Raw genomic sequence first — 24590 nt, 5'->3', positions numbered from 1 at the left:
ATCCTTCCTCCGCAAACTTTAAGGGAGGTTGAGTCCCAGCCCGGGGGAGAACTCACAGCAACAAGTTGCTGACTGGAGGGCAGAGGAGGCCTAAGCAGTATCTGGGGGTAAAGAACCGCCAGCACCAACGTTGAACCCTGCACAAATGGTACAACCAGAAGACAGGTGATCTGCTGGGACAGCTTATGGCCACACACAGCCTTAGGGGCTTCAGACATTACACCTAAGGCCTAAACACACACACACAAACAAACTACGAAAACCCGAGAAAATTAACTAAAGAGGGAGGAAAGCCTTAACCACACACAACTCTAACTATATTTATAACAAAAAAAGAGAATTTGAAAAATTTTCCTGTCAGAAAACTACACTTATCTCAAAACCACGCCAGGAGCTCTAGAATTCAAATCTGAGGTCAGTCAGGGCTTGGCAAGGGGTTATGGGTAAGAGGGAGGAGCTAGGAGCTCGGAGCCTAAGCTTTTGAATTGCCGGCTCGGATCCGAGATTGGATCAGATACCCACAGGTTGCAGACGAATGAAGTCTGCCTACTTCAGATCAAAGGTTATACTGAGAATATGTGCAGATGAAATAAGTGTTAACAGCAAAACAATTGGTAAATGAACTGTGCAGGAAATAAACGTAACAAATCTTGCACGCCAGGGTCAAATGACCCTTGTTGTGGCACCAGCACAAACCCCAGAATGAAACTTTATGGAAAGATAATTCACCTGGACTCACCTAATAGGACTAACTCAAGGTGCTTTTTTAAGATTAGCAGAGCCCCAGATACAATCTGCTGACTGAAATATTCTGAGATTATTTTCCACCTTTCAATAACAAAACATTTTATAAAATTGCAACTTAAAAAATATATAACAAATGCCACTATGCTGTGGGGCTTTACACCCTCGCTCTACTTTTATATTATACCCCCTACCCATATTGTCAGTTTTGCTAAAGTCAAGAAGAACTAGAGTGAAAAACAGTAAGACATTTGCTCACTAGTCACTAATTTGATTCTACAATCCATGTCAGCCTCAACTAATAATGACAAACAACATCACATTCACATTGGGAGTACAACTTCAATGACGGCATTTAAATGTGTGTGTTATTAGTGTTGGTTTGTTTTGGGTCTGACATCAATGGTCAGTGGATTGATGGTGGATAAAGACGATTTGGAATTGTTTCACAAACAGCAGACAGCCATTTAATCGTTCAATGATACAGGTACTGTTAGTGATGATATTTCATCATATTGGATGTTTTCCAACAGTTAAATATAGCGACTTAAAGCTTTGCTCCCTGGTTTGGTATTTAAAGGTACTATCTTATAATATTGTGGGCATTACTCACAGATATTTGCAACTGTTGATTGAACCTAATGTTTGCAGAAGTTAATGTTCCATTTCTGGAACAATGGAAACAGATAAAAAAAAGGTAGCTTCAGTCATGTTTGTCCATGCCTTGATTGCACTTGACAGACAAAATATTAAGCAGGAACATGAGGTGAATCATTTGTGTGAGGTAGCCAAAAGTTTCTGCACTACAGATATAGATGGGGAACAGTTAAAACTGTTATGCAGAGATAAAGCAACGTAAATTAAAAAAATATCAGAGAGATATGAAAGATATACATGTAGCCGACAATTTTCTTGGAAACAAGTTCAAGAAATCATGAGATTCATACAACCATAGCAAGTGGGAAATTTAAGAGGGAAACTGTTGAAAGGAAATAAGGTCCCTCTGGACGTCCTATTTTGAAAAATTGTAGTGTTGCATTTGGAGTTTTGGGCAAAGATTCTTCATCAGCTGTTGATACTGATTTAGAGATGCTGCTTTACCCACCTAATACTAAAACGGTACATTTACACACCCATTTAGATGATGTAGGAGGGCTAGGCACAAGCACCACAGAAAACATAGGGTCCTCAGAAGCTTTGCAACAATAGATGGGATAAATTCGGAACAAGTAACTACAACTATAACTCATAACATCTTCTCTGTTAATCCTTCATAAGATGAGACAGCTGTATTGAACAAAGACTGCAACTTATTCTCATAGCTGTAGGGTATGAAATAAATTTATACAAGACATTTTCACTTTCTATCAAAGATTATTGTTGTTAATAACAAGTGCAAGTGTAAAGTGAATGATAATAGTTAATTTAGAATTAAACCATCTATTTTTTTTGTCCACCACTTAATAAATGCACTGTTGCCTTTCAAAATTTTGTTCTGAAGGTCTTACATTTTTAACTTTAAAGATACACGATGGTGAGGCACAATTTTACATGGACAGAAAACAAGCTTTCAACAAGCTGCGTTACGACAGAAAATTGGTAATTAATACAGCAGATAAGGGTGGATCAGGAAAGGTGTGGGATTTTGTTGAGTACAGTCAAGAGGCTATTTAATTTCCCAACTGTCTGATCAAAAATATATTTGGATCCTACTATTAAATTTAAGTAAGAAATTGATAATTTTTCGAAATTGGCAGTGGATGAAAATATTTCACAAAAGGTGTTTTTTCAGCTCATGGTTTCTGATCCCCAAGTGCAACATTGTACATGTTATCTAAAATACATGAAAAAAAACTTAATCCCCTGGATATACTACTGTTTCAGGAAATGGGTCTTTGACTGGACCGCTTTCTGCTTTTCTGACACAATATTTAAAACTGTTGTTATTGGAGGTTCATTCTAGAATATAGGATACTACACAATTTTCTGAATATTTTACAATATTCCTAGTTGGGAGTCGAGTTTGTGTGTATATTAGATGTAAAGGATTTACATACAAATACTCCACACTGGCCTAGGTTATTAACCCTAGAATACAACTGAAATAAAATCCAGCTGTACAGTCCTGGTTTTAATACCTTACCTTTTACGTCTTATTGAGCAGGTATGGTCAAAAAATATTTTTATTTTGATAAAGAATGTTATTTACAATTAAAAGGTACTACAATAAGGGCATCCTTTGCCCCCTATTTATGCAAAAGTATTCATGGGTTATTTTGAACAACAACTTATGTAGGACTCCAGCCACAACATATGCGTGCATGTCATGGACATTTGGTGTCAATGCTTAGATGACTTTTAGCTGATGTGGAGAGCTAATGAAGGTTTTTACATGAATCTATGGAACATTTAAATGATAAGTGGGAGATATGGTTTAGTTTGAATCATTATTTACAGCCAATTTCTTTCTTTGACTTTTGGTGAAAAAAAATAGAATGATGGCACCTTGACTACTTGCCTTTTTATCACAGTTTCAGAAGAATTCTTTGTTTGAAACAATGAGGCATCTTCTCCACGTCATTAAAAATCTTCCTATATCTCAATTTTACAGAATTAAAACTGATTTGTTACTCATTATTTGATCAATATTTTAACCTGGATTTAACTAAAAGATTTTTGGATAGAGTCTATGACAGAGTTGTTTTAAAACCTAATGCCTAATGCAAAACGAAAACAAAGAAAGCAAGTTCACCTAAATGGCTTCTTAAGATCCAATGAATTCCACAAGCAAATTGGACCAATTTGCTTGTGGAATTCATTGGATCTTAAGAAGCCATTTAGGTGAACTTGCTGTCTGTTTTCGTTTTCCTTTTTGAGACAGTTCACCACAGCACTGGGGGATTTCTGTTTTTGATAAGGCCTAATGCAGGGCTGACATGAAAGACAGGAGAACTTCTTAAAATATTCAGGACAGTCAGATCAGTTCTTAATTACATTTTGTTTTGAAAGCGACATCAGGAGGTTTCATGATTTTAATCTGTCCCATCTACTTAAGGAAACTGCTTAAATTTTACTTTTGAGACAATTTCATTTACAAGCACGGACAGACTATAGGTACACGTGTTTTTAATGATTCAACATGCTATCAATATTAAAGATGGCACACACTGTTGTTGAAAAGTACTAAACTACAGGCTGGTTTACCGTGTGGTCATCGCACTGCATGAACAGTTATAGTGAAGAGCACACAACTCACTTCAGCTAATACCAGCTATGATGTATCATATCAACAGCTGATCACGTGCGACTCTGAATGGGTGATGTACTTAGCTTTATGTGGTTGGTTCTGCTTTTTATCTTTGCAAGACTTCTAGGCAATTTAAAACTAGATTTATGAACATTTAAGTGGCACTGGGTATCAAATACAGTTCAATGTACTTTTTAAACATTATTTAAAGCATCCTACAGCTCAATTTAGGTTTGCAGGGATTGATAAAATTATATATGGCCTCAATAAACTTGGATGGCACAAATTTTTTACCAATACGGAATAATTTTGGATTACAAATTGAACTTTCATAAATTATTTTTAGTAGTGTATGTATATAAATTATGCTGTTTGCACTTTAAGTTTGAAATTATGTCAATGTACAGATGTCACACGATAGTTTTGTAGTTTTGTACTGAGGAAGGCATTTGCTGGAACTGGTTTATTTTCTTGGATGGGCTGTGCCATATTAAATTATTATGAATTATTGTCATTGTGTGCATGCTAGCTTTTTGTTTCCTTTGTAGTACAACTTAAAGCACCATCATCTGCAGAGCACCATCATCTGCAGTGCAGTGTCCAAGATAACATCATCTTGTCTAACAAGTGTCCTTCAGTCATTTAAATCAGCTTGCAAACAATAGTAATTTTTGACAGTGAAAGCTATCTGCATCCTATCACACAGTCTGTTACTGCTCCCTTACTGGCAGTATTTCTAAATAAACTAACCTTGAAATGCTGTCAACAAACAGAATCCAACACTGAGATACAAAGTTTTGGCATCAGGAATGAACCTTGAAACATTCCACTGACAAGTGGTTTTCAGGAAGATAATATCCCATAAAAAGCACCCTTGTTCTTCCAAATACATTTACTAGCTGCTTTGTTAAACTATCTGACACTGACTAATCACAGACATAAACTAGATTCAATTTTCTCTGCCAGTTCACTATTTTCCAAAAATAAACCTCCAGCCTAACTCATAGCAGATTTTCTACAATTTTTAAAGTGACACTCACTAGCTTGCATTTTCAAGATTAAGACGGGGTGCTTACTCTTTCATCTATCCCATTTTTGCAGTGAAATAACTGCTACACAACTTCAAGTGTGAAATTACTCTATCCAAAGGGTAAAACTGAATGAATCACTCAAACAAGACGATTAGTTCCTAATAAACTCTGGGTGAAAAATTATCAAATTCTGGTTTCTCATTTATTTTTAGGTGATCTATATTACCCGATCGAATGTTTAGGTTTTCGAATACCTAAACATCGAACTGGTAATATAGAAATCCAAAAAACGTGAATGGCTGCCTTTATGCAGGGAAATAATTCCCTTGGCTGTTATGTGGATTTTGCCCTTTCTGTACAATGCAGAACGATCTCGGAGTTGGTATATTTAAGTAAGGGGGATTGTGGAGAGCATAGCCCCCAACTTCATCTGGGTTTAAAAGTTTTTTTTTTTTAATGGCCAAGGGAATTCTTTCCCTGCATGAAAGCAGCTGTTCACATTTTTTTAGATTTCTGTATTACCACTTTGATTTTTAGGTATTTGAAAACCTAAATGTTCTAACTGGTAATATAGAACCTTTTTAGGTTGATTTCTGTCACTTAAAATCTTACCACCTCTCTTCTTATGTGCACACGATTACCATACTCTGAAACCAAATCAATTTTCCATTGCAAAAATATATGTAAAAAAGTAGATGATTCACAGCTTGGCCTAAGAATTCCTTGCACTATTGTGTACTCTCTCTCTCTCCTAGTGTTCCAGTAATATTAACACACTTTTTTTTATCTCCCCACTATACTGTTACCTCCAGTTCCATGTCTGGTTTTGACTTTCTGACAAAAAAGCATGTTCATCTCCTAGCCTACTCACATTCCAGCTTGTATAATTTACTGAACTAAATTAGGATAAAGTATACTGGAGGTCATCAGACATCTTAAAAGAAAATGTAATAATGCCATGGGACTATCCCCATTACTTTGGGCAGTGCCTCACTACGGAATGCTTATGAAAACTATATTTGTGTGTTACATTTTGATTGTAAAGTTGGCATCAAAACTTTTTAATTGGCAATGTAACATCCTGTTGAGATGCCTGTTAAGGACAAGCCAAAGATATTGCATTGTATAAATTAGTACACTGGATATTCTCTCTCAACGCTGCATACCTTAACAACAGACTTGTACATCCTTTTAAGGCATGCTGTCAAGTAGCCTGGTTTCACACTACATCTGAATCAATGTCCACAGGATTTAGTGGTAGAATTTTGGGCTGTGACAATGCACAAAGAAGAAGAAATCAAAATTAAAATAAAACATTAAAGCATTCCTTGGGAGCTGGTATACTGGTTAAGATGTTTGCCTCAAACACGCAAGGTACAAAGTTTGATTCTCACCTTTGAGAAAGAAATTGGCTAGGCTTAAAATGGCCTACAGGAGCTGCTAGCCTAGTAATTAGCTATTAACCTATGAACTGCAACATCATCTGCAACATACGTAGGAATTCAGTAATGGTTACCATAGTGGCGCAGTGGTAAAGAGATCTGCCACACAGATTGAGGAGCTCAAGTTCAATCCTCAACTCCAGTTACTTTCTGTGTGAAGTTATGAACATTTTTATCTTTTTCTTTAAGTTCACTTCTTCCTCCCCCCCTCACCAAAACATTCTGCTTGTCTGGCTGCACTATATTGTACACAAAGACTGTATGTATCCCTTGCCCTCATACCCAGCATGGTGACTAAAAAAACATCCACACACAATTGATTCACTTTCATGGTTAACAAACAGTAAAGACACATGGAAAATCCTCTGATACTTATTAAAGAAGGTTCCTGTCTTTTTTTTTTTTTTTTGCTTCAAAAACAGACTTTTTTTCTGGTTGTATGCTTTGCTTTTCCTAGAAAATACTTAATCCCTTGCACAAATACTCAAATGCCCCCCTGCTCTTCATTAGTAACCCCTGCCCCAAATCATTGTTCACCTTCTTACAGTTCCATACTATGACTTTGGTCAAAGACCCATGTTGGCAGTTTGACAGGTTTTGTTTCCAGGAATTAACACATTCAAAAATAAACTGCATGGTTAGCATTCTATTTTGTTAACAATAACTTGACATCATATCGGCATGTCAGAAGTTGCCTGACTCTGCAGTTCAAGGAGTTCCGGCTCATGGCAGCATATTAAACCACCAGGAAGAACAGATTGAAAACTAATGGCTGCCATGTTGTTTTTGTTTACTAAATGGGTCACATTTTCAAACATTAGTTAAAAAGTTAAAACAAAAGTAACAAATGTAACTGCAACAAGCAGTTATAAGGAGCTACTGTTGTTCACTCCTCTTAGCTGTCTGTAATGCTTAAAAAACTGCATTCAGCAAACATGGGAAAATAAATAACGGTTATGTGGCTTAACTCTTAGTAGTATGTGTGTGAGATACAGAGACAGAGAGAGGGAGAAAATTTGCCCTTCTTTTAAGGGAGAGAGCAGAAATATAAGGCAAACTCAGTTACAAGTCGAGAGGCATCTGAGTGGAGATGCATTCCTTTGCACTGTATGCATTTTTTTCCATTTGATGATAATGACAATGATATCTGAGGTGAACAGTGAAGAAAGTGGTTATGACTGCATTGTGTGTACACAGAATCTGACTGTCTGTCTGTACCACTTATGTGGGTATTAAACGAGTTTCTCCATTTGTGTGAGAAACACTCTGTTTATGCATCTGTTGGCATAGGTATATATGAAACACGATATGTCTATATGTAGACATTAAATATGAATGAATGTAAAATGCATCCTGCAAAAGTAATTACATATTCTACAGCAACTATGAAACATCAGGGGGAGGAACTATTTTACATCACAAATATGCTTAAAAAGTATATAAATCTACTAGCAGTAAAACAAATGTAAGCCATTTTAACATACAGCCAGTTTTTCAAGTGCAATAATGTCCTCCATGGTGGGGATTAGAGGGGAAATAATGGACCTTCTGGGGTGAAGAAGTCCTCTACCTGCAGCGTAAGTCTCACAACATCTTTGCATGGTTCACTATTTCCTCAACAAGGACCACCCTTGTCAGACATTATTGCTTGCTTAATAACTAGCGTTGCAAGACTACAAAGACAGATGACATGGTTCACTATTTCCTCAACAAGGACCACCCTGTCAGACATTATTGCTTGCTTAATAACTAGCGTTGCAAGACTACAAAGACAGATGACAATAAATGCCTAAACCAAAAGTATCAGAACAATACAATGAAGGCCAACTAATATATTATGTATTCGTTCAGATTTACATACTTCTAACATTTTCATTCTAGACCTGTTTAAATGTGTCATTATTAACAACTTGCATAAATTTGTATAGAACATATTTATTTACCCCTGGCAACTGGTTAAGTGGATTGGTCCAGAGACCCTTATCAGCTGTGACCCAAAAGTTAATCCATCAGCATGGTGTGGTAAATAGAAACCACAGTTTTCTGCACCAAATGCAAGTGTACTACCCATGGAGTTACTAAGACTAGTGAAAGTATATAGAATAAATATGAATTCCTGGCTATAGTGGCCACAAAAAGGCCACATATTTTAGTACAGAAGTACTTTTAATAACCTTCCCATATCGGTGTCATAATCCAGTAACAATAAAAACCAAAATTCCCAAACCATTTTTGAAAATACTGAATTACATGCTTATTTCTTTCATTCATTTTCTTTCTTTAATAGTGAAGATTTCTATATTTCTACAAACACTTCATGCCAGACAATAATAGAATGATAATTTTTTTTAAATAAATTACGGTGGACGACAAATAAGAAAGCAGACTGCCTAACAGCCAAAAATAATTGCCATTCTTTATAAAGTTTAGCAAAGCACAGAGCATGGCGGTGGTGCAGCGGTAGCGTTGTTGCCTCACAGCAAGAGGTTCTCTCGTTAGATTCTCGGCTGGAGCACCTTCTGTGTGGAGTCTATATGTCCTGCCCGTGGTTGAGTGGCGTTCGAAAGACATGTGTGAATGGGTGTGCCTTCATTGAAGGTTGGGCTGGCACCTCAGCACCATAAAAATCAACTGCCAATCATTAGCAGACAGGAGTTCCGCTGTGGCAACCCCTAACCAGGAAAAGCCGAAAGAAGCAGCAGCAAATCACAGAGCATTTACAGCACAGCACTTCAGATAAGAGCTGGTGCTTATCAACTCTCTATACTTGGCAAGACACAGCATAGGTTTGGCCAAAAAAATGAGCAGGATTAAAAGTAACAAATCGCCAACAGATGCAAAAGCTTCTGTAAACCAGAGAGCTACACCACAGTGCATGGCAAAGCCAGAGAAAGGAATGTCATGTTGCAACTGTTAACTATTATGAATTTTTGACCCAGGCTTGTGACAATTATTCTTATGGCAAATACCATCATAGTCTGACAGAAAAAGAAGTTACTGAATGTTAAGTAATGGCAACAGAATTCAGATGAAACATTAAACTATGGAAACCACTGTGCATTTTTAACACCTGACCTATCGAGGTTAAAATCAGAAAAATATTTATTTTTCTCAGTAATTCTTGTATAAAATTACTGGTTGCTATTAAATGACTTCTGTTCACTTTCAAATTCAGTCGCATAATTATGCATCAAAGTACCTTAATTCAGAAACTGCAACTTTCTGCAAGGGGCTCACAAAATGTTATCCACAGCCATAAAAGGCTATACTACTTAAATGCTTTTATGCTGTATTAGCTTTAAGTGTTAAGTTTTTGCTGTTCTACCGTTCAATATTAAAATGAAAAATATAACCTCCATTTTTTTGAAATCATGCACACGAGCATCACAGACCTCAGCAATTGATAACAAAAATCAGCACATGTGAACATTTGAGTCTTACCTGGATTACTAATTGTCCCATTTGCTTGTGGAATGTCACACACCTCATAAATCTTCACAGGATTCATAGGCACTTCTTTGGTTCCATCATAAATAAGTTTAAATTCCCGACTCTTATTCAGAGCACAACGTAACTGTGCTTTCCATTTTGCAGGATCTGGTTCATCTACACCTTCCTGATATTTTCCTGTTTCCACTGCCCATGCCTGGAATAAGAATTATTGCAAAAAAACAAACAATCTTAATGCAATGTGCTGTAAACCAAGTAAAAAGGACTGTAGTGATTTTTCACAAAAAAAAAAAAAGTTGAATACACAAAAAAACAAAATAAAACAAATCCAGTAATTTCAATAAGTTGCACGACTACAAACTCCTTCCTCTGCAAATGGTGTTTGGTCAGCAGACTGCATGAATCCCACCCACATACAATTAGCATGCACACACACCCTCACTCACCTAAATGACAACGCAATTTAAACTCACTCTATTCACATGTTAATATATTTTACTTCACTTTTGTCTGGATCACACATAGCCTTCACTTCCAAAAGTGTACTACATTTTCACCCAAGACGGAGATAATGAACTACTGCAAATCCCAAAACAAAACAGAGTTGAATGCGTTCTCATGCATATGTAGGGTTCACAGCGTAGCAATACCTCTCAACCTGTTAGCACAGGAATACCAGACAAATCCAAAAATAATGACAAGGGGAACCAAATGCCAAAAATTATTGAAAAATGCAAATACTGTTTTGATAAACTTGGAAAGTGGTTAGAATAAACAGGATATGCATTATCACACATTTTTCTGAAGGATATGAAATCTGAACCTCAAATGTCTGTCATTATTTAGCAATTTCAATCGTCAATGATTTCTAGAAATAAAAGGTACAATTTTTTTTTTATGAGGAACAGACCAAAATACGAGGCAAAAATATGGACATTCCACAAAACTCTGGAGATTATATATATATATATATATATATATATATATATATATATATATATATATATATATATATATATATATAATGTGTGTGCACGTGTGTGTGTATATAAGACTGATTATTTTTTTTAACATTTAGGTGAACTAAGAATCTGACTTTCATTAACTGGTGTCAGTGCAAAGGGAGGTACAGTATTTCTGACCCCTTACAAATACAGTGGCTCAAGGGTTTATTAAATTAACAAGGCTGCTGAACTATGCAGCTTCTTATATAGCAGGTATGTTTATGATGAAAGGGGTGCCAGATTGGGGATCAGCACAGGCCAATAGAATAAAAAGACACAGCATAGCTTTGGAAGTGAATATCACACTTGTAGTAGCAATAAAGAATTTTTTACAAATGCCAAGCAGAACAGCCACATCACTTACTAATCATCAGATCAGAGTTGTAATTTAAATGAATATTTGAGTAAGTGATGTTTATTTCCCCATATTCCCATTCCGGTTTCCTCAGTGTTACTCTTCCCGAGCTGCACTGCCTATTCTGTTGCTAAGGTAGTGCATCACAGTTTGTGTTGTTAATTTTCTCCCTTGCAGGGTTTTCTCCTTTCACATAAAAGAATGGAATTAGTACAGAAAGTGAGGTGTGTAGGCATAGCCCACAGTTACTGCAGGGAGGTATGCCCCACTGCAAAAACATTCTAGAACTACTATTGTGCAAAGCATGAAAAGTAGTGAAACTGATCCATGGTGACGTTAATTTATCATCATCATAGTACAATATCATTTCTGTTTAGTAGTTTTACTAAATATGTAAAGTAGTCAAACTGATTTCTGGATCCGTTAGTATTTTCATTGTCAGAACATAATGTCTCTTGCTTCAGTTTTTTATGAGTTCTGTGATACTGACTCACTGGTACGATTTTCAAAAGGCAGTGCTATAATTTTCACAGAGGTGAAGGCTGCTAACAGAACTATTAAGTGCTGAACTGGGTTAGGAGTCCTGTAATACTGTAATGTGGACAGGAGAAGATTATTCCAATAAAATGCTCCCAGACAGAGATCCACAGTACAAATGTTTTGACTTGAGACCGAGTTACTAGTGGGTGAGCATGATGCACAAACTCAAATGGTGGAGCAAAGGAATGGTGGTCTTGGGCACAAACCATTAAGAGCTTGGTTAGTATTACAGAACTGTCATTATTTCCATGCACATTGTAGGTATGATCACAATGTCAGTATTTAATGACGGATTTGCTTGCAAAGAGATGCAGACAGAATGTGTGTGTACATGCTTTTGTTCAGAACTGTAGCAAATGCCTAGCTATACTAGCTCTTAGCCACAGTTTCTGAAAAAAAATTCAGACAGTAAAATTCTGTTATGCATAAACAGAACAACACTTTGTCCAAATTATTATTTTTCCATTCCTCATCTCTACATGTGCAGTAGGTTACTTACTGGGGGATTGTCCATTTTGCCAAATTAATTGGCTACAGCTCTGATAGCACAAAATACGTTTTTCCAAATGTGGCTACTCTTTCTGTATGTAATACAGAAATACTGCTTCATAGGTTCATAGGTGTGTACTAGGCTAATGGCCCTGGGGCCTTTACAAGCCTAGCCATAGGATTACCCTGGCATCGTGCCACCCGACCTTAGCTCCCAGTGCTTCTGTTGAGTAGGGCCACTGGAGTTATCCCCGGGGTGAATTTTCTATTTCCCATCCACTCATCAAGATTTCTCTTGAAGAGGGTCAGCAAGGTGCTCTGCTTGACATGTATGGGAAGTCTATTCCATAGCATGGGCAGTCTCCGGATTATGAACTTGTCCCTCAAGCACGTTCTGTTGATTGTGGTAATGAGGTTACGGTCTCTGGAGAGATTGGGATTTCTTTAGATGTAACATTTCAAACAGAGCTGGGTCAGACATGGCTTTGTAAGTCAAGCAGAGATTGCCCCTAAGTACACGATATGAGACAGAAAATAGCTGTGAGTTTGAGTCTGTCCATATAGGACAAGTATTTAAGGCCTAGGATCTTCTTTGTGAGGTACTTCTGCGGCCTCTCCAGTTGTTGCAGGTGTCTAGTGAGGTACATGCCAAATGGGGCATTGTACTCTATGATTGGCCCAATGAGGGAAGAGTAGAGGGAGACAATGACCTCTTTCTTCCTGGATGCAAAATCCTTCGTAATGAGATGTGCCACATAGGACTTTCTGACCACAGTGGCAATGTGGTGATCAAAAGAGAGGTTACGGTCAACCTGTGTTCCCAGATCTCTTAAAATGCTGTGTTCAGTGGACTACCATCGATGTGGTAACTCATGGGAACTGGGCTTTTCCTAAAGGGGATGACATTTTTTGGCATTGAGCTTGAGGCCATGGTTCTGACACCAGTCATTTGTCTCAGTGAGGCCATTCTGTAGGATGTCAACATTTATTTTATTATTTATTTTGGGCTTGTGGCATGGCTATATGTCTGCTTTTCCATTCCATTTTTCAGCAGAGGCCCGAGGCTCAACTATATCACTAAGAGAAGAAGACAGAGTAACTAAACAAAAAAAAAAACATAACAAACATAACTCAAAAGAAAAAACAATTACATATATGGTTTTTTCATACTCTAGTCTAAATGAATGACAAAAAGTTCAAAGAAAGGGGCACAGGAGAATAGTCTTAGAAAATAGAAAAATACAAATAAAGTTAAAAAAAAAGTAGTAGTAGTAACTCGTGACAACAACAAAAGGTATTATCTAAATATTATACAGTGTTAAGTAGTAGTATGCAGGTTGCTAGAGAAACAGGTAAGTAAATGTTGTTATTGTGTTAAAGCAAAGGGAGAAAAAAAAAAAACTGAAAGAGGAAAAAGTACAGTAAATTGTTGTGTACAGTATATTACGACTAAGTAGGGTCAAGGAATAGCCAGTTGTAGAGGAGGAGAGGAGAGATATTGATGAAATGTAAAAAAAGCAGTATTATAGAGTATGGCTAAAGCTCAAATAAAGAGAGAGAAGAAAGGTCAGAGGGTGATGCAAACAGAAATTTGAAAAGAAAAAAAGAGTGATGTGATGGTAAGGGGGGCCAGTGAAAGGAAGTAAAGTTAGTACAGGGGAGCAAGTACTCGAGGAGCAGAGTAGAGTGAGTAATAAGGTAGTTGAGTTCAGTCGAGTGAGCAACGGGACATAGCCAATGAATTAATAGGTGAGTTTCATTTGTTTTGAAAAGGTGACATGAGTGAGAGGAGGTCAGGCCTGCTGAGTCTATCAGTAGTAAGAACCGAGCAGTGTTGTTTGCAAGGGAATCCCCCTGATTTATTATGAGATTTCAATGTGGTAACTAGAAGCTTGGGGAGTTAATAATAACTCCCAACTTGCAATAGTCTGTGAACTTTGTCAGCCAGAGTCCCTTTGTGTTGGCTTGAACTTCAGAGAAGTAGATGCCAAACAGGAGAGGACCCAGGACCGAACCCTGTGGGACTCCATTCAGGACTAGTTGGCAGTCTGACTGAAGTCCACTACTCTCACACTGTGGGTTCTATCCGTGAGCCAGTTTTCAACCCACCTAGTGATATATGGGTTGATGCCTAGCTTAGTTAGTTTTTCTAGGATTCCCGAGTGGGAATGGTATCAAAGGCCTTGGCCAGACCAAGGTAGGCTGTATGAACCACCTTGCCTTCATCCAAAGCTCTGGTGACTTGACTCTAAGTTGAGCAGGCATGATCTACCCTTCACAAAACCAAACTATGTGGGATCCAGTGTTTGCAGATTCCCTATATCCTTGTTTATTAGGTCCACAATGATGCGTTTCATAGCTTTGCATATCAGACTTGTCAGGCTAATGGGGCGATAGTTCCCAGGGTCTGAAATTGTTCCTCCTTTGGAGAGAGAGATGACTGTAGCAGTGCGCCATTCGGTGGGGACAAAGCCTGAGGTGAGGCTGTGATTGAACAGGGCACACACAGGTGAGATGCCAGTTCACTCTGTAGTTATAGAACATAGCCAGGGACATTGTCAGGTCCCACAGAAGCTGTATTCTTGGCTTTGGACAGTGCTGTTTTAACCTGTGCAGCAGTAATACTGGGTGCCTGGCAATTGACTAGTATTGTGATTGGTCCTTTGAGGGGGTGGTAAAGTTGGCACTGAATCTGTTGGCCAGTATATTGGCAATATCTGTTGGCTCAATATAGGATGTACCATTGTGCAGTAGCTCACAGCAAATCTGGGTATTGCCATAGAGATTCTTTACATAACTATAGAAGGCCTTGTGGTTGTCTTTACTATCTGCTGCAATTCTGTTTTAATTAGCTAGCTTTAGAGGATTTGAGGAGGGATCTCAACTTTTTGTTGAGGCTGATAAGGGAGTTTTTCCAGTCTTGGGACTTCACCTTATTCCACATCAGTTTCCTCCTTCTGTTGTAGAGTTTGTTTATGGCAGGGGACCACCAGATTGGCTTCCGTTTTTGGGAGGAGAGCATCTTGGTTCTATTGGGTATGGGGAGATCCATCCATTTGTGTACACGTTCATACAGTGTGTATTGGTGTATGATTTGGTGGTCATGCAACTATTCTCCATTTGCATGGATGCCATGAAGTTAGCCACCTCTGTTTTTAGGAGCCCAAAATTAGCTTTGGAGAAGTTTTTCATGGTGGTTACCTTTGCAGATTTGGGGGTAGTTTATGGTCAGATCTAACCAGGGAGGAGTTGACTACTGGTGTAGGGCAACAGTCACCCATGTTAGTAATGGCCAGGTCAAGGATGTTGCTACCTCTAGAGGGGGTAAGAACAAGCTGGTCCAGGGCATTGGAATTAATGAATTCCAGGAAACGTTGGGCAAGTGTATTGGTACATGAGTAGTTTTCCCAGTTAATGGAGGGGTAGCTGAAGTCACCCAGTATGAGAGTGTTAGGTTGGACCTCGATATTCTCCAGGGTGCTTAGGAACGTGGAGTGCGTGTCTTGTGAAATGGTTAGGGACCTATGGCAGGCTACAACCTGAATCGCCGTCTTACCCAATGTTAGCTGCACCTGAAGAATCTCTGATGAGTTATGTTGGGCTACAAGTCTGCAGGTATGCATATCCTTTATCAATATGGAAACACCACCACCTTTGGAGCTTCGGTCCAGGTTCTGGGGCTGAAAGGTGTGGAATGAGTTATAACCTGGTAGTGTAGGAGCGCTTTCTGCTGCCTTGAATCAGGTCTCTGTTACAGCACAAATGTCGATGTTCCCATTTTAAGGCGTGCTTTGAGCGAGTGCATTTTGAGATTTAAACTTCTAGCAATGAGGAGCATGACTCTCGGACTGCATTTGTTTTGGCTGGAATGTCCGTGGCTTTTTCTAGTAGATGGCATATTTACTGAAACCATATCAGAAAGGAAGAAGAAAAAAAACTATAGCACAACATCACACTCTTCATCGTGAAGGTGATGGAGAAATATTCATTCACGGTCTTAAAATAAAACAGGATATGCCTTTATTGCACAAAGACAGTAACAGTAGTAAACGAGTTAAACCTTTCTCAGTACTGCAAAAGTAAAAATAATAATGAAGTCAAATCAAAAGAAAATGTAAAGCAGACAGTTTGACAGAGGAAACAAAAAATTTCAAGTAAGAAAGAATTGAGATAGTACAGTTGTGTACACTTAACTGTAAATGTAGATGTTGGAGTGTATTCACTGTTGCAGTCATCACACTTGGGTTACCTCCCTGCAGGGTAAGGCTACCATACGTCTGGGTTTCCTATCCAGCTGGTTTTTGAAAATTCTGCGATTTTGTCCGGGTTTTAAAACCCAGACAAATCACAGTATTTTCAAAAAGCAGATACCCCTATTTCAGGTTTTTTTCTCTGCTTTGGTTTTTTTTTTTTTTTTGGATTGACTCATATACCCGTATACGAGCCAATCAAAAAGCGGAGCTCTGTTCAATGCGGAACTGTTTGATGTTCCGCATTGAACAGAAGAGGGTCTGCTGTGCACGTTTTTGATTTGCTCGTACCCCAGTATACAAGCCAATCAAAAAGCAGAGCTCTGCTCAATAACTGCTTGATGTTCCGCACTGAACAAAAGAGGGTCCGCTGTGTGCGTTTTTGATTGGCTCGTATACCGGCATAGCTTTAGTCCTACAACCCTTTTTTTTTTTTTTGCTCTTCAACCTGAGAGAGGACGAAATAATATTTTTCCGTCCTCTTTTACATACAAGGAATTATGGTAACCCTACCTGCAGGTAGCCCTCAGTCGGCCCGAATACCAGATACTTAGAATTTCTGTGTCAGATGTTGTCGCTCCAGGACTATCAGGTCATAAGGGGTATAAAAACAGGCAGCCAACACCATTACATCAGTTTTTCTTGCCCCAAATGTCAGGAGCCCCCCACATAGGGAGCCAAGTTATGTTGGGGAAAACACCACCAGTAAAAAGTAAATACCAATACCAATACCCCTGAAAGGGGTGAATAATAGCTAGAGAGAGGAGAGAGAGAGAAACCAGGGGGCTGGAGGGAGGGGAAACCAGGACTGCAACAGTGAATACACTCGAACATCTACATTTATGGTAGGTGTACACAACTGTGCTATGTTCTTCGTGTTTCACTGTTGCAGTCATCACACTTGGGTAGATTCAAAGCAGAAGGGTGGAGGCAGTCAAGAAGAGTTAGGGCTGGCTAGTATGCCTTGCAGGACTGCTGTTGTAAAACCTGCCTTGGATTTGGAAAAGATAGGCAGGTGGTAATGCCTTGTGAAGGAGATTCAAAGCAGAAGAGTGGAGGCAGTCAAGAAGAGTTAGGGCTGGCTAGTATGCCTTGCAGGACTGCTGTTGTAAAACCTGCCTTGGATTTGGAAAAGATAGGCAGGTGGTAATGCCTTGTGAAGGTGTGTGCAGAACTCCAGGTAGCAGCTTCCAGGATATGTCTGGTAGGGACTCAATGCTCTAGCAGTAGATGTTGCCCTAGTGGAATGTGTTCTGACCCCCTGAGGGGTTTATTTCCCATGGTGCCTATAGCAGAAATGGATGCAGTGTGCTATCCATTTGGAAATTGGATGTTTTGAAATGGCTTTGTCCTCTGCCCCCGTCGCAAAGCTGACTAATAACTGGTCAGATTTTCTGCAGGGCTTAGTCTTACTAAGGTAGAATCTGAGCTGTCTGTGCATGTCCAAGGAGTGCAGGATCCTTTCCTCTTTACTTCGAGGATTAGGGAAGAAAGCTGGCAAATGGATGGATTGGTTGAGAGCCACACTTGACACCACTTTAGGCATAAAGGAAGGGTTTGTCCTGAGTGAAACCCTGTCAGCATGGAAAATAATGAAGTGTTCCACAGCCATAAGTGCTTGTAGCTAAGACACTCTTCTAGCTGAAGTGATGGCTAGAAGCAAGGCTGTTTTTCCAAGAGAGGAATTTTAACTCTTCTGATGCTGCAGGTTCAAAGTGTGGGGGGGGAGGGTGAGCTTTTCCAGTACAAAGTTAAGGTTCCAAGCAGGGGTGGGTATTCTTCTTGGCAGCCTTAAGTTGTTTGCCTGTCTCAGGAACTGTTTGATAAAACAGTGTTCGAGAAGAGAGGTGGCTCAGTGCTGTAATGAGCCAAAATGGCTGAGGCATGTATCTCAATGGAGAAGGACAGGCCTTTGTGGAGTAGATCTGCTAAATAATCCAGGATTAGAGGCAGGGAGGGCAGGGTTGTGTCTTCTACTTTAGAGTGAACCCAGGCAGTACCTTTTCCACTTCTCAGCATAGGATTTTCTTGTACTGGGTCTTCTGGCTTCAAGAATGACATCCAGCACCTGCTTGCTTAAGATTGCTGGGGGAGATTTCAAAGAATAAGCCAGGCTGCAAGATTTAGGGTTTGTAGTTGTGGATGCAAAATTTGTTCCTCCTGCTGAGAGAGCAGGGTTGGGTTCTGGTGTAGGTGCCAGGGTGGTACCAGTAACAAGCTGCACAGGAGTGGGTACCAGAGCTGGCGTGGCCAGTCCAGGGCAGTCAGAACGGTCATTGGTCTCTCCCGTCTTATCTTGAATAATACTCTTGAGAGAAGGGACAGAGGGGGAAAGGCATAGATTGAGAGATTTACCCACTGAAAAGATAGGGCATCCACTTTCCAGGCCCTGCTGTGAGGACTCCTAGTGCAGAATTTGCTAAGCTGGTGGTTGAAGGGGGAGGCAGAGAGATTACCTCTGGGGTCCCCATTTCCGAATCAGAAGGTTGAAGGTGCTGTGCTCCAATTGTCACTCGTGTGGGTCTAGGAGATTTCTGAAGTCATCTGCCAGTGAGTTTTGTTTGCCTGGCAGGAATTGAGCTTGTAGATGGACTTGCATGTCCAAGGCCATGTTCCACAGGGCCATGGCTAACCTGCAGAGTGGGTAAGAGTGCCCCCCCCCCCACTTGTGGATGTGCCACATAACTGTGGTGTTGTCTGGTTTTATTAGAAGTTGTCCTGGAAAGAGTAGGGATTTGAAAGCTGTCAGGGCATTCTGCACAGCTAGCATCTCTTTTTGGTTGATGTGCAGATGAATTTGACTTGGGCTCCTGTGGCCCTGAATGCATCTGCCGTCTATGTGTGCTCCCCAAGCATAGCCTGATACTTCTGTGATTAGGGTCTGGGCAGCGTGGGGTTGAGTAAAGGGCAGTCCCTTGTTGTGGTTGCATGCTTCTGCCCACCAAAGGAACACTGTCCTTAGACAGGATATGACAGGAATGACTGTTTCCAGGTCCTGAGAATGTTGACACCAAAGACTTTTTAAGAACTAATGAAGTTTCCTCATATGCAGTCTTGCATATGGAATTAGCAGTATACATGAGACCATGAACCCTAGGGCCTGCATCATTTTTCTTACTGACAGCTGGGTTCTGGTGGCCATTTGTTTGAAGTAGGCTGTCAGACTTGTTTTTCTGAAGTGAGGAATGCCATATGGGATGTTGTGTCCAAGCTTGCTCCCAGGAATACAAACTTTTGACTGGGTACCAGTTTTGATTTCCTTTTGTTGATGGTGTACCCCAGGGAAGTGAGGAGGCTTTTCACAAATGTCAGGTGCTGCAACAGCAATTCTTGACTGTCTGCCTGAATCAGGCAGTCGTCCAAGTATGGGTAAACTTGGATATTTCTCTGCCTGCAGTATGCAATGGCTGGAGCCAGGCATTTTGTGAATACTCTGGGCGCAGTGTATAAGCCAAAGAGAAGTGCAAAGAACGGATAATGCATAGATCCAGCCCTGAAACATAGATACTTCCTGCATGACTCCCTTATAGGGATGTGCAGATAAGACTTCTTTTAAGTCTAGGGTGACTAACCAGGCATCCTTGGCTAGCATAGGTAGAAGCTGTTGCAGGGTAAGCATTTTGAATTTTGGTACCATAGGAAGGTGTTGAGAATTGAAAGATCCAGCACTGGTTGCCAACAGCCCTCTATTCTGTGTACCAGGAAGAGTCTGGAATAGAATCCTTTACCTATCTGTTCCACTGGAACCAGATGAATAGCTCTGATGGACAGCAGGGATAGAACTTGATTTTGAGCCTCTGCCCACTGGTTTGGAGGAAGGTCTGGGAACCCTCTTGGGGTTGGCAGTGAGTGCAAGTAAAATTTCTACACCTGGGATACAATGCTGAGGACCCATCGGTCTTGTGTGATGGACATCCAATTTTTAGTATGAAGGGTGAGTTTTCCACCTAGGGGCACAAGCAATTGGGGAGAGGTGGGGTGTGGAGTAGAGAAGTCATTGTGAGTTTTTTCCGTAAGAAGGTGGCTTTCCACTCCCTGCTTTGGGGGTGGGGGCACTCCATTGCTCAGATCTCTGCATACCCTGAGACTGTAGTCTGGGTGGTCTGTTTCCCCTGGGTCTGATTTGAGATGGCCTGGTGAGGGGCTGGATAGGCCCAGTGTTTGGAAGGGCAATGCCTACTGAATCTAGGGGGTTGCACTTGTAAGCATTCTTTAACAGTCTGCATAGACTTAGCTTTTTCTTCCATCTTTTTAAGAACCTCTTCTGCTTTGGTGCCAAACAAACTGTCCTTGTTCAAAGGAGCATCTAGTAACTTTGATTTGACATGGTCTGGCAAGGTCTGCTCCTTCAGCCAAGCATGTCTTATCAGTACAGAACCAGTGACTGCTGCCTGGCAAGATGCTTTTAAGGCATCAAAGCCACACTGTAAAGTATGGTTGCTGACTTGGCTTGTAGAGTGCATAAGCTCCTGCAATTCTTTATTTTCTGCACAGTCTGTAAAGGTTGACACTTTTTGCTCAAGTTCCATAATATGTTGCTGGTACTTCAGCATGTGAAACTGACAATTCAATGCCCTAATAGCAAGAGTTGTAGAGGTATATACCTTCTTACCCCATCTGTCCAAAGCTCTGGGATCCCTAACCGAAGGGGTGGGATTCTTGGCTGTAGTTGCCTTGATTCCTTTAGGCCACTGGGAAATGATCTCTGGGTCAGCAGTAGAATTCTTGAAAAGAAATTTGTGAGTGTCAGGTACTCTGTAGTACCTGTCTGGTTTCCTAGGAGCAGGAGGTAAAGAATCAGGAGTAAGACTGGATTCCATAAAAACATCATCAACAACTTCCAAGACAGGGGGTACTGCTAAAGGCCTGTACTGTAGCAAATCTAGGAATTCTCAGAGTCTCTTTATAAACTGAGGATAGTCTTGGCATTCCCAGTGGAAATGGTCTCAGTACGTAAGCTTTCATCAAAAGAAAAATCTTCTGGAGGGGAGGCAGAGGGAATGGATTCCTCTGCATCTGAATCTTCATAAGCAAATAAGGGCAGGTCTTAATCAGATACCTCAGAGTCATCGGACTCCTGGTCTGTTGAAGCTGCAGGGGACTGGTCTCTTTTCCTCTTAGCAGGGGAAGGCTGACTTCCCCTAATCAGCGTAATAAGGTCTTCTGCTATTCTAAGTATTTGGCATTGTGGCATGGGAGCAGGTGCATGTGCTTTGGTCGACGTTTTCTAGGCATAGCATGTACTCTTGGCCTAAGAAACTCAGTAGTTTTAGATAAAAAAAGTTGTCAGTTTGAGTCGAACATCGGCAGTGCAAAGAACTGCCTCAAAAGCTGGTGCCTGCAAAGCAGCTCCGGACCCATCCAAGGTAGAGACATCCACAGGTTCCATAGTCGAAGAATAGCCTTGCAGCATACCGGACTCTGAATGGGTCTCAGTAGAGACCTGAAAATCCACTGAAGCGGTCATCAGGGGCTGCGAAGGCGCCTCACGGAGGTCCTGTGAACTGGCGACTAGCTTAACGGAAGCGTCGTTGGCAGCTTTGGACCTATGTGGTCTGCCTCTGTCTTTGTCCTTACTTTTTTTGGAATATCGGTAGTCGGATGGCTTACCAAAGCCATTTCAGAATACAGAGATCGAGAATGAAAGAATTTAGTGACAATGAGAGCTCGACGACGAATGGTTCAGGCGTTGAACAAGGCACAAAACCGACAGCGAGGTACATTGTGGTCTGGGCCTAAACAGGTGACGCAGTAAGAATGAAAATCTCTGTATGGTATTTGCTTTCCACAGCAACACAACTGTTAACTTTTTATGACATCGGTTAAAGCAAGAAAAAAGGATCCCTAATGGGGTACTTAGCTTTAGAAGACTTCAGGATTATTCAATTCGTAAATGAAAATTCAGGTAGCGGCCGACCGGCACTTGTGAACTGCTTCTGCTTCGGGCTCCTCGGCAAGAAAGACTGATGTAATTGTGTTGGCTGCCTGTTCTTATACCCGTGATGACATGGCATCAGTCCTGGAGTGACAGCATCCAACGCAGAAATACTGAGTCTCTGGTATTCGGACCAGCTGAGAGCTACCTGCAGGCAGATAACCCAAGTGTGACAACTGCAACAGTGAAACATGAAGAACATCGAGGCAGCTACTGTGGTTAGATATCAAATTTCAAGAGAACTGCTGCAGCCTGACAAAACTTTACAAAGAGCAACTTCTTAAAGCAGGGTATCTTGATAGCTCTTTCAAAGTCCTATCCAGAAAAGATTGGACTATGAGAGTGCTTCTTTAAGCTGCATGACTGCACAAGAAAGAGGCAGTGAATTCCAATTTTTCTCCCTAGCAACGGATGAAAGCACCGAGGCTGAAGACATGGCCAGAGTCCCAACCTCTCATTTTTATTTTAGCTGCTGTCAAAAACATTAAAAATGCTGAAGGACTTGCTTGCATATGCAGTATGGCAGGCTGCACTACTGGAAAATAAATGTCCACCAAGTAATAGGATTTTACCAAAGTAGCAGACATTGATAATGACTGTATTCCAGCAACATGTAGAATAAATGTGAATAAATTACGCCTTCTGAAGATTTTTTTTTTTAAATATAAAAACAAACATTACTGCATTATACAGTAGCAGATTTTATGTAGCAAAGTGTTAGAATTTTACCATGTTATGGTAAATGGTAGTTGGTTATGGTAAATGGTAGTTGGTTCAGTAAACTACATCCACCCCTAAGCAGTAAAAAACAGACTAATTTGCGCTTTTCTCAAAGCCAAAGAAGCCAAGTGTGACGCCCATGCACTGGCCCAGCAATCAAAGAGCCTCAATCCTCACCACTAACTGTTTACTACCAAAATGTTGAAATTCATTTGGTCTAACGTTCATATGATCGACCCATATGGTGGACACATGAATATTAAGTAGTTCATTTGGTTGACAGGTAGTGCATGCAAATTACCTGTCGACATTATGATTTTCCCCTGCCTGCATTGTTGTACAATCTCAGAGTTGTAATATACAAGTAGCAGGGGGTGTGGTGGGTGCAGGGGGGCACAACCCTCCTGCAAAAACACTAGTGTTAGTTTGCAGGTGTTTTTTGACCATTTAAATTTAGACTTTTCAATATTTTGAACATTCTGTGTAATGACTTTCGACGTTATGAACGTCAACCATATAAATTTCAACATTTTGATCGTAAACCCACAACTAACACCATTGAGGGGCGTCCATACAGAGAAAGGATAATAAATACACACACAGTAAAGTACAATTTCCCTTAAGAGCACACAGAGATCACAGTCAATCTGGGGCTGGTTGCTCCCTCTCTCTCCAGGTCCCCGATAAGTCTCCCCAGTGGCACAGCTACAGGGTCCAGATCTCAGCCTAGTGGGCAAGCTAAAACCTCCAGCACTCTCTCCGTCCAACCAGTGCTTTGTGTCCCTGCCCAAGTAGCTGACACACACACACTTTGAGATGAGAGTTTTATACAACCACACAGACGCTCCTGTGGAAGGCTTGCACAGGTTCTCCAGCTGTGCCCCTTTTACCCAGACTATACGGTAGTACCAGCTGCCACCACCTATTAATATCAGCTACTCAAAGGCCCTTCTGAAAAGGGTGTCCAATTATTACTGTGCAATATTACTATCCAAATGGTAAGTGTGACTGAACAATCAAGGCTTTATTAGCGTTACTTGGTACAGTATCACTATATACATGCAATGTACTCTAGAGCTTAAATCAACTCTACATGAACAGCCACAGTTGAAAGGTTTAAAAAGATTTAATAAATAATAAAAACACAAGACAATACTTCTTAATACACAGTGCTAGTCAAGAGTTCAGAGATCACAGAGAAATACTTAAAATAATACAGCAGCAAAAGTTCTGACATCACAGAAAAACAAACTAGTCTTATCTTCCTATTTCCTAGCTATATCTAAGAGAAAAAGTTCTAAATAACTTACATATAGAGCAATACAGTGCTGGTGATGTTGGATGTTTTCAAGACAAATGCTCAGAGCTCTCGGATTCACTCTC

The 24590-nt window shown here is 40.2% G+C and overlaps 1 protein-coding gene across 2 annotated transcripts in view; it reads right to left on the bottom strand.

Annotated features, from left to right (window-relative positions):
- The window catches only part of IRF6 (interferon regulatory factor 6), a 484284-nt gene that overhangs the window by 152167 nt on the left and 307527 nt on the right, over window positions 1-24590 (bottom strand). For both annotated transcript variants that reach the window (XM_044077119.1, XM_044077120.1), the window contains exon 3: window positions 9906-10110. In XM_044077119.1, the coding sequence (XP_043933054.1) occupies window positions 9906-10110 (205 nt within the window). The remainder of the gene's footprint in view (window positions 1-9905; window positions 10111-24590) is intronic.

The sequence above is a fragment of the Protopterus annectens genome, chromosome 7.part0, assembly GCF_019279795.1.
Source record: "Protopterus annectens isolate FY-2018-M chromosome 7.part0, PAN1.0, whole genome shotgun sequence".
Classification (NCBI taxonomy): Eukaryota; Metazoa; Chordata; order Ceratodontiformes; family Protopteridae; genus Protopterus; species Protopterus annectens.
The sequence above is the reverse complement of the archived record's forward strand: the minus strand, read 5'-3'. Positions and strand labels throughout refer to the sequence as shown.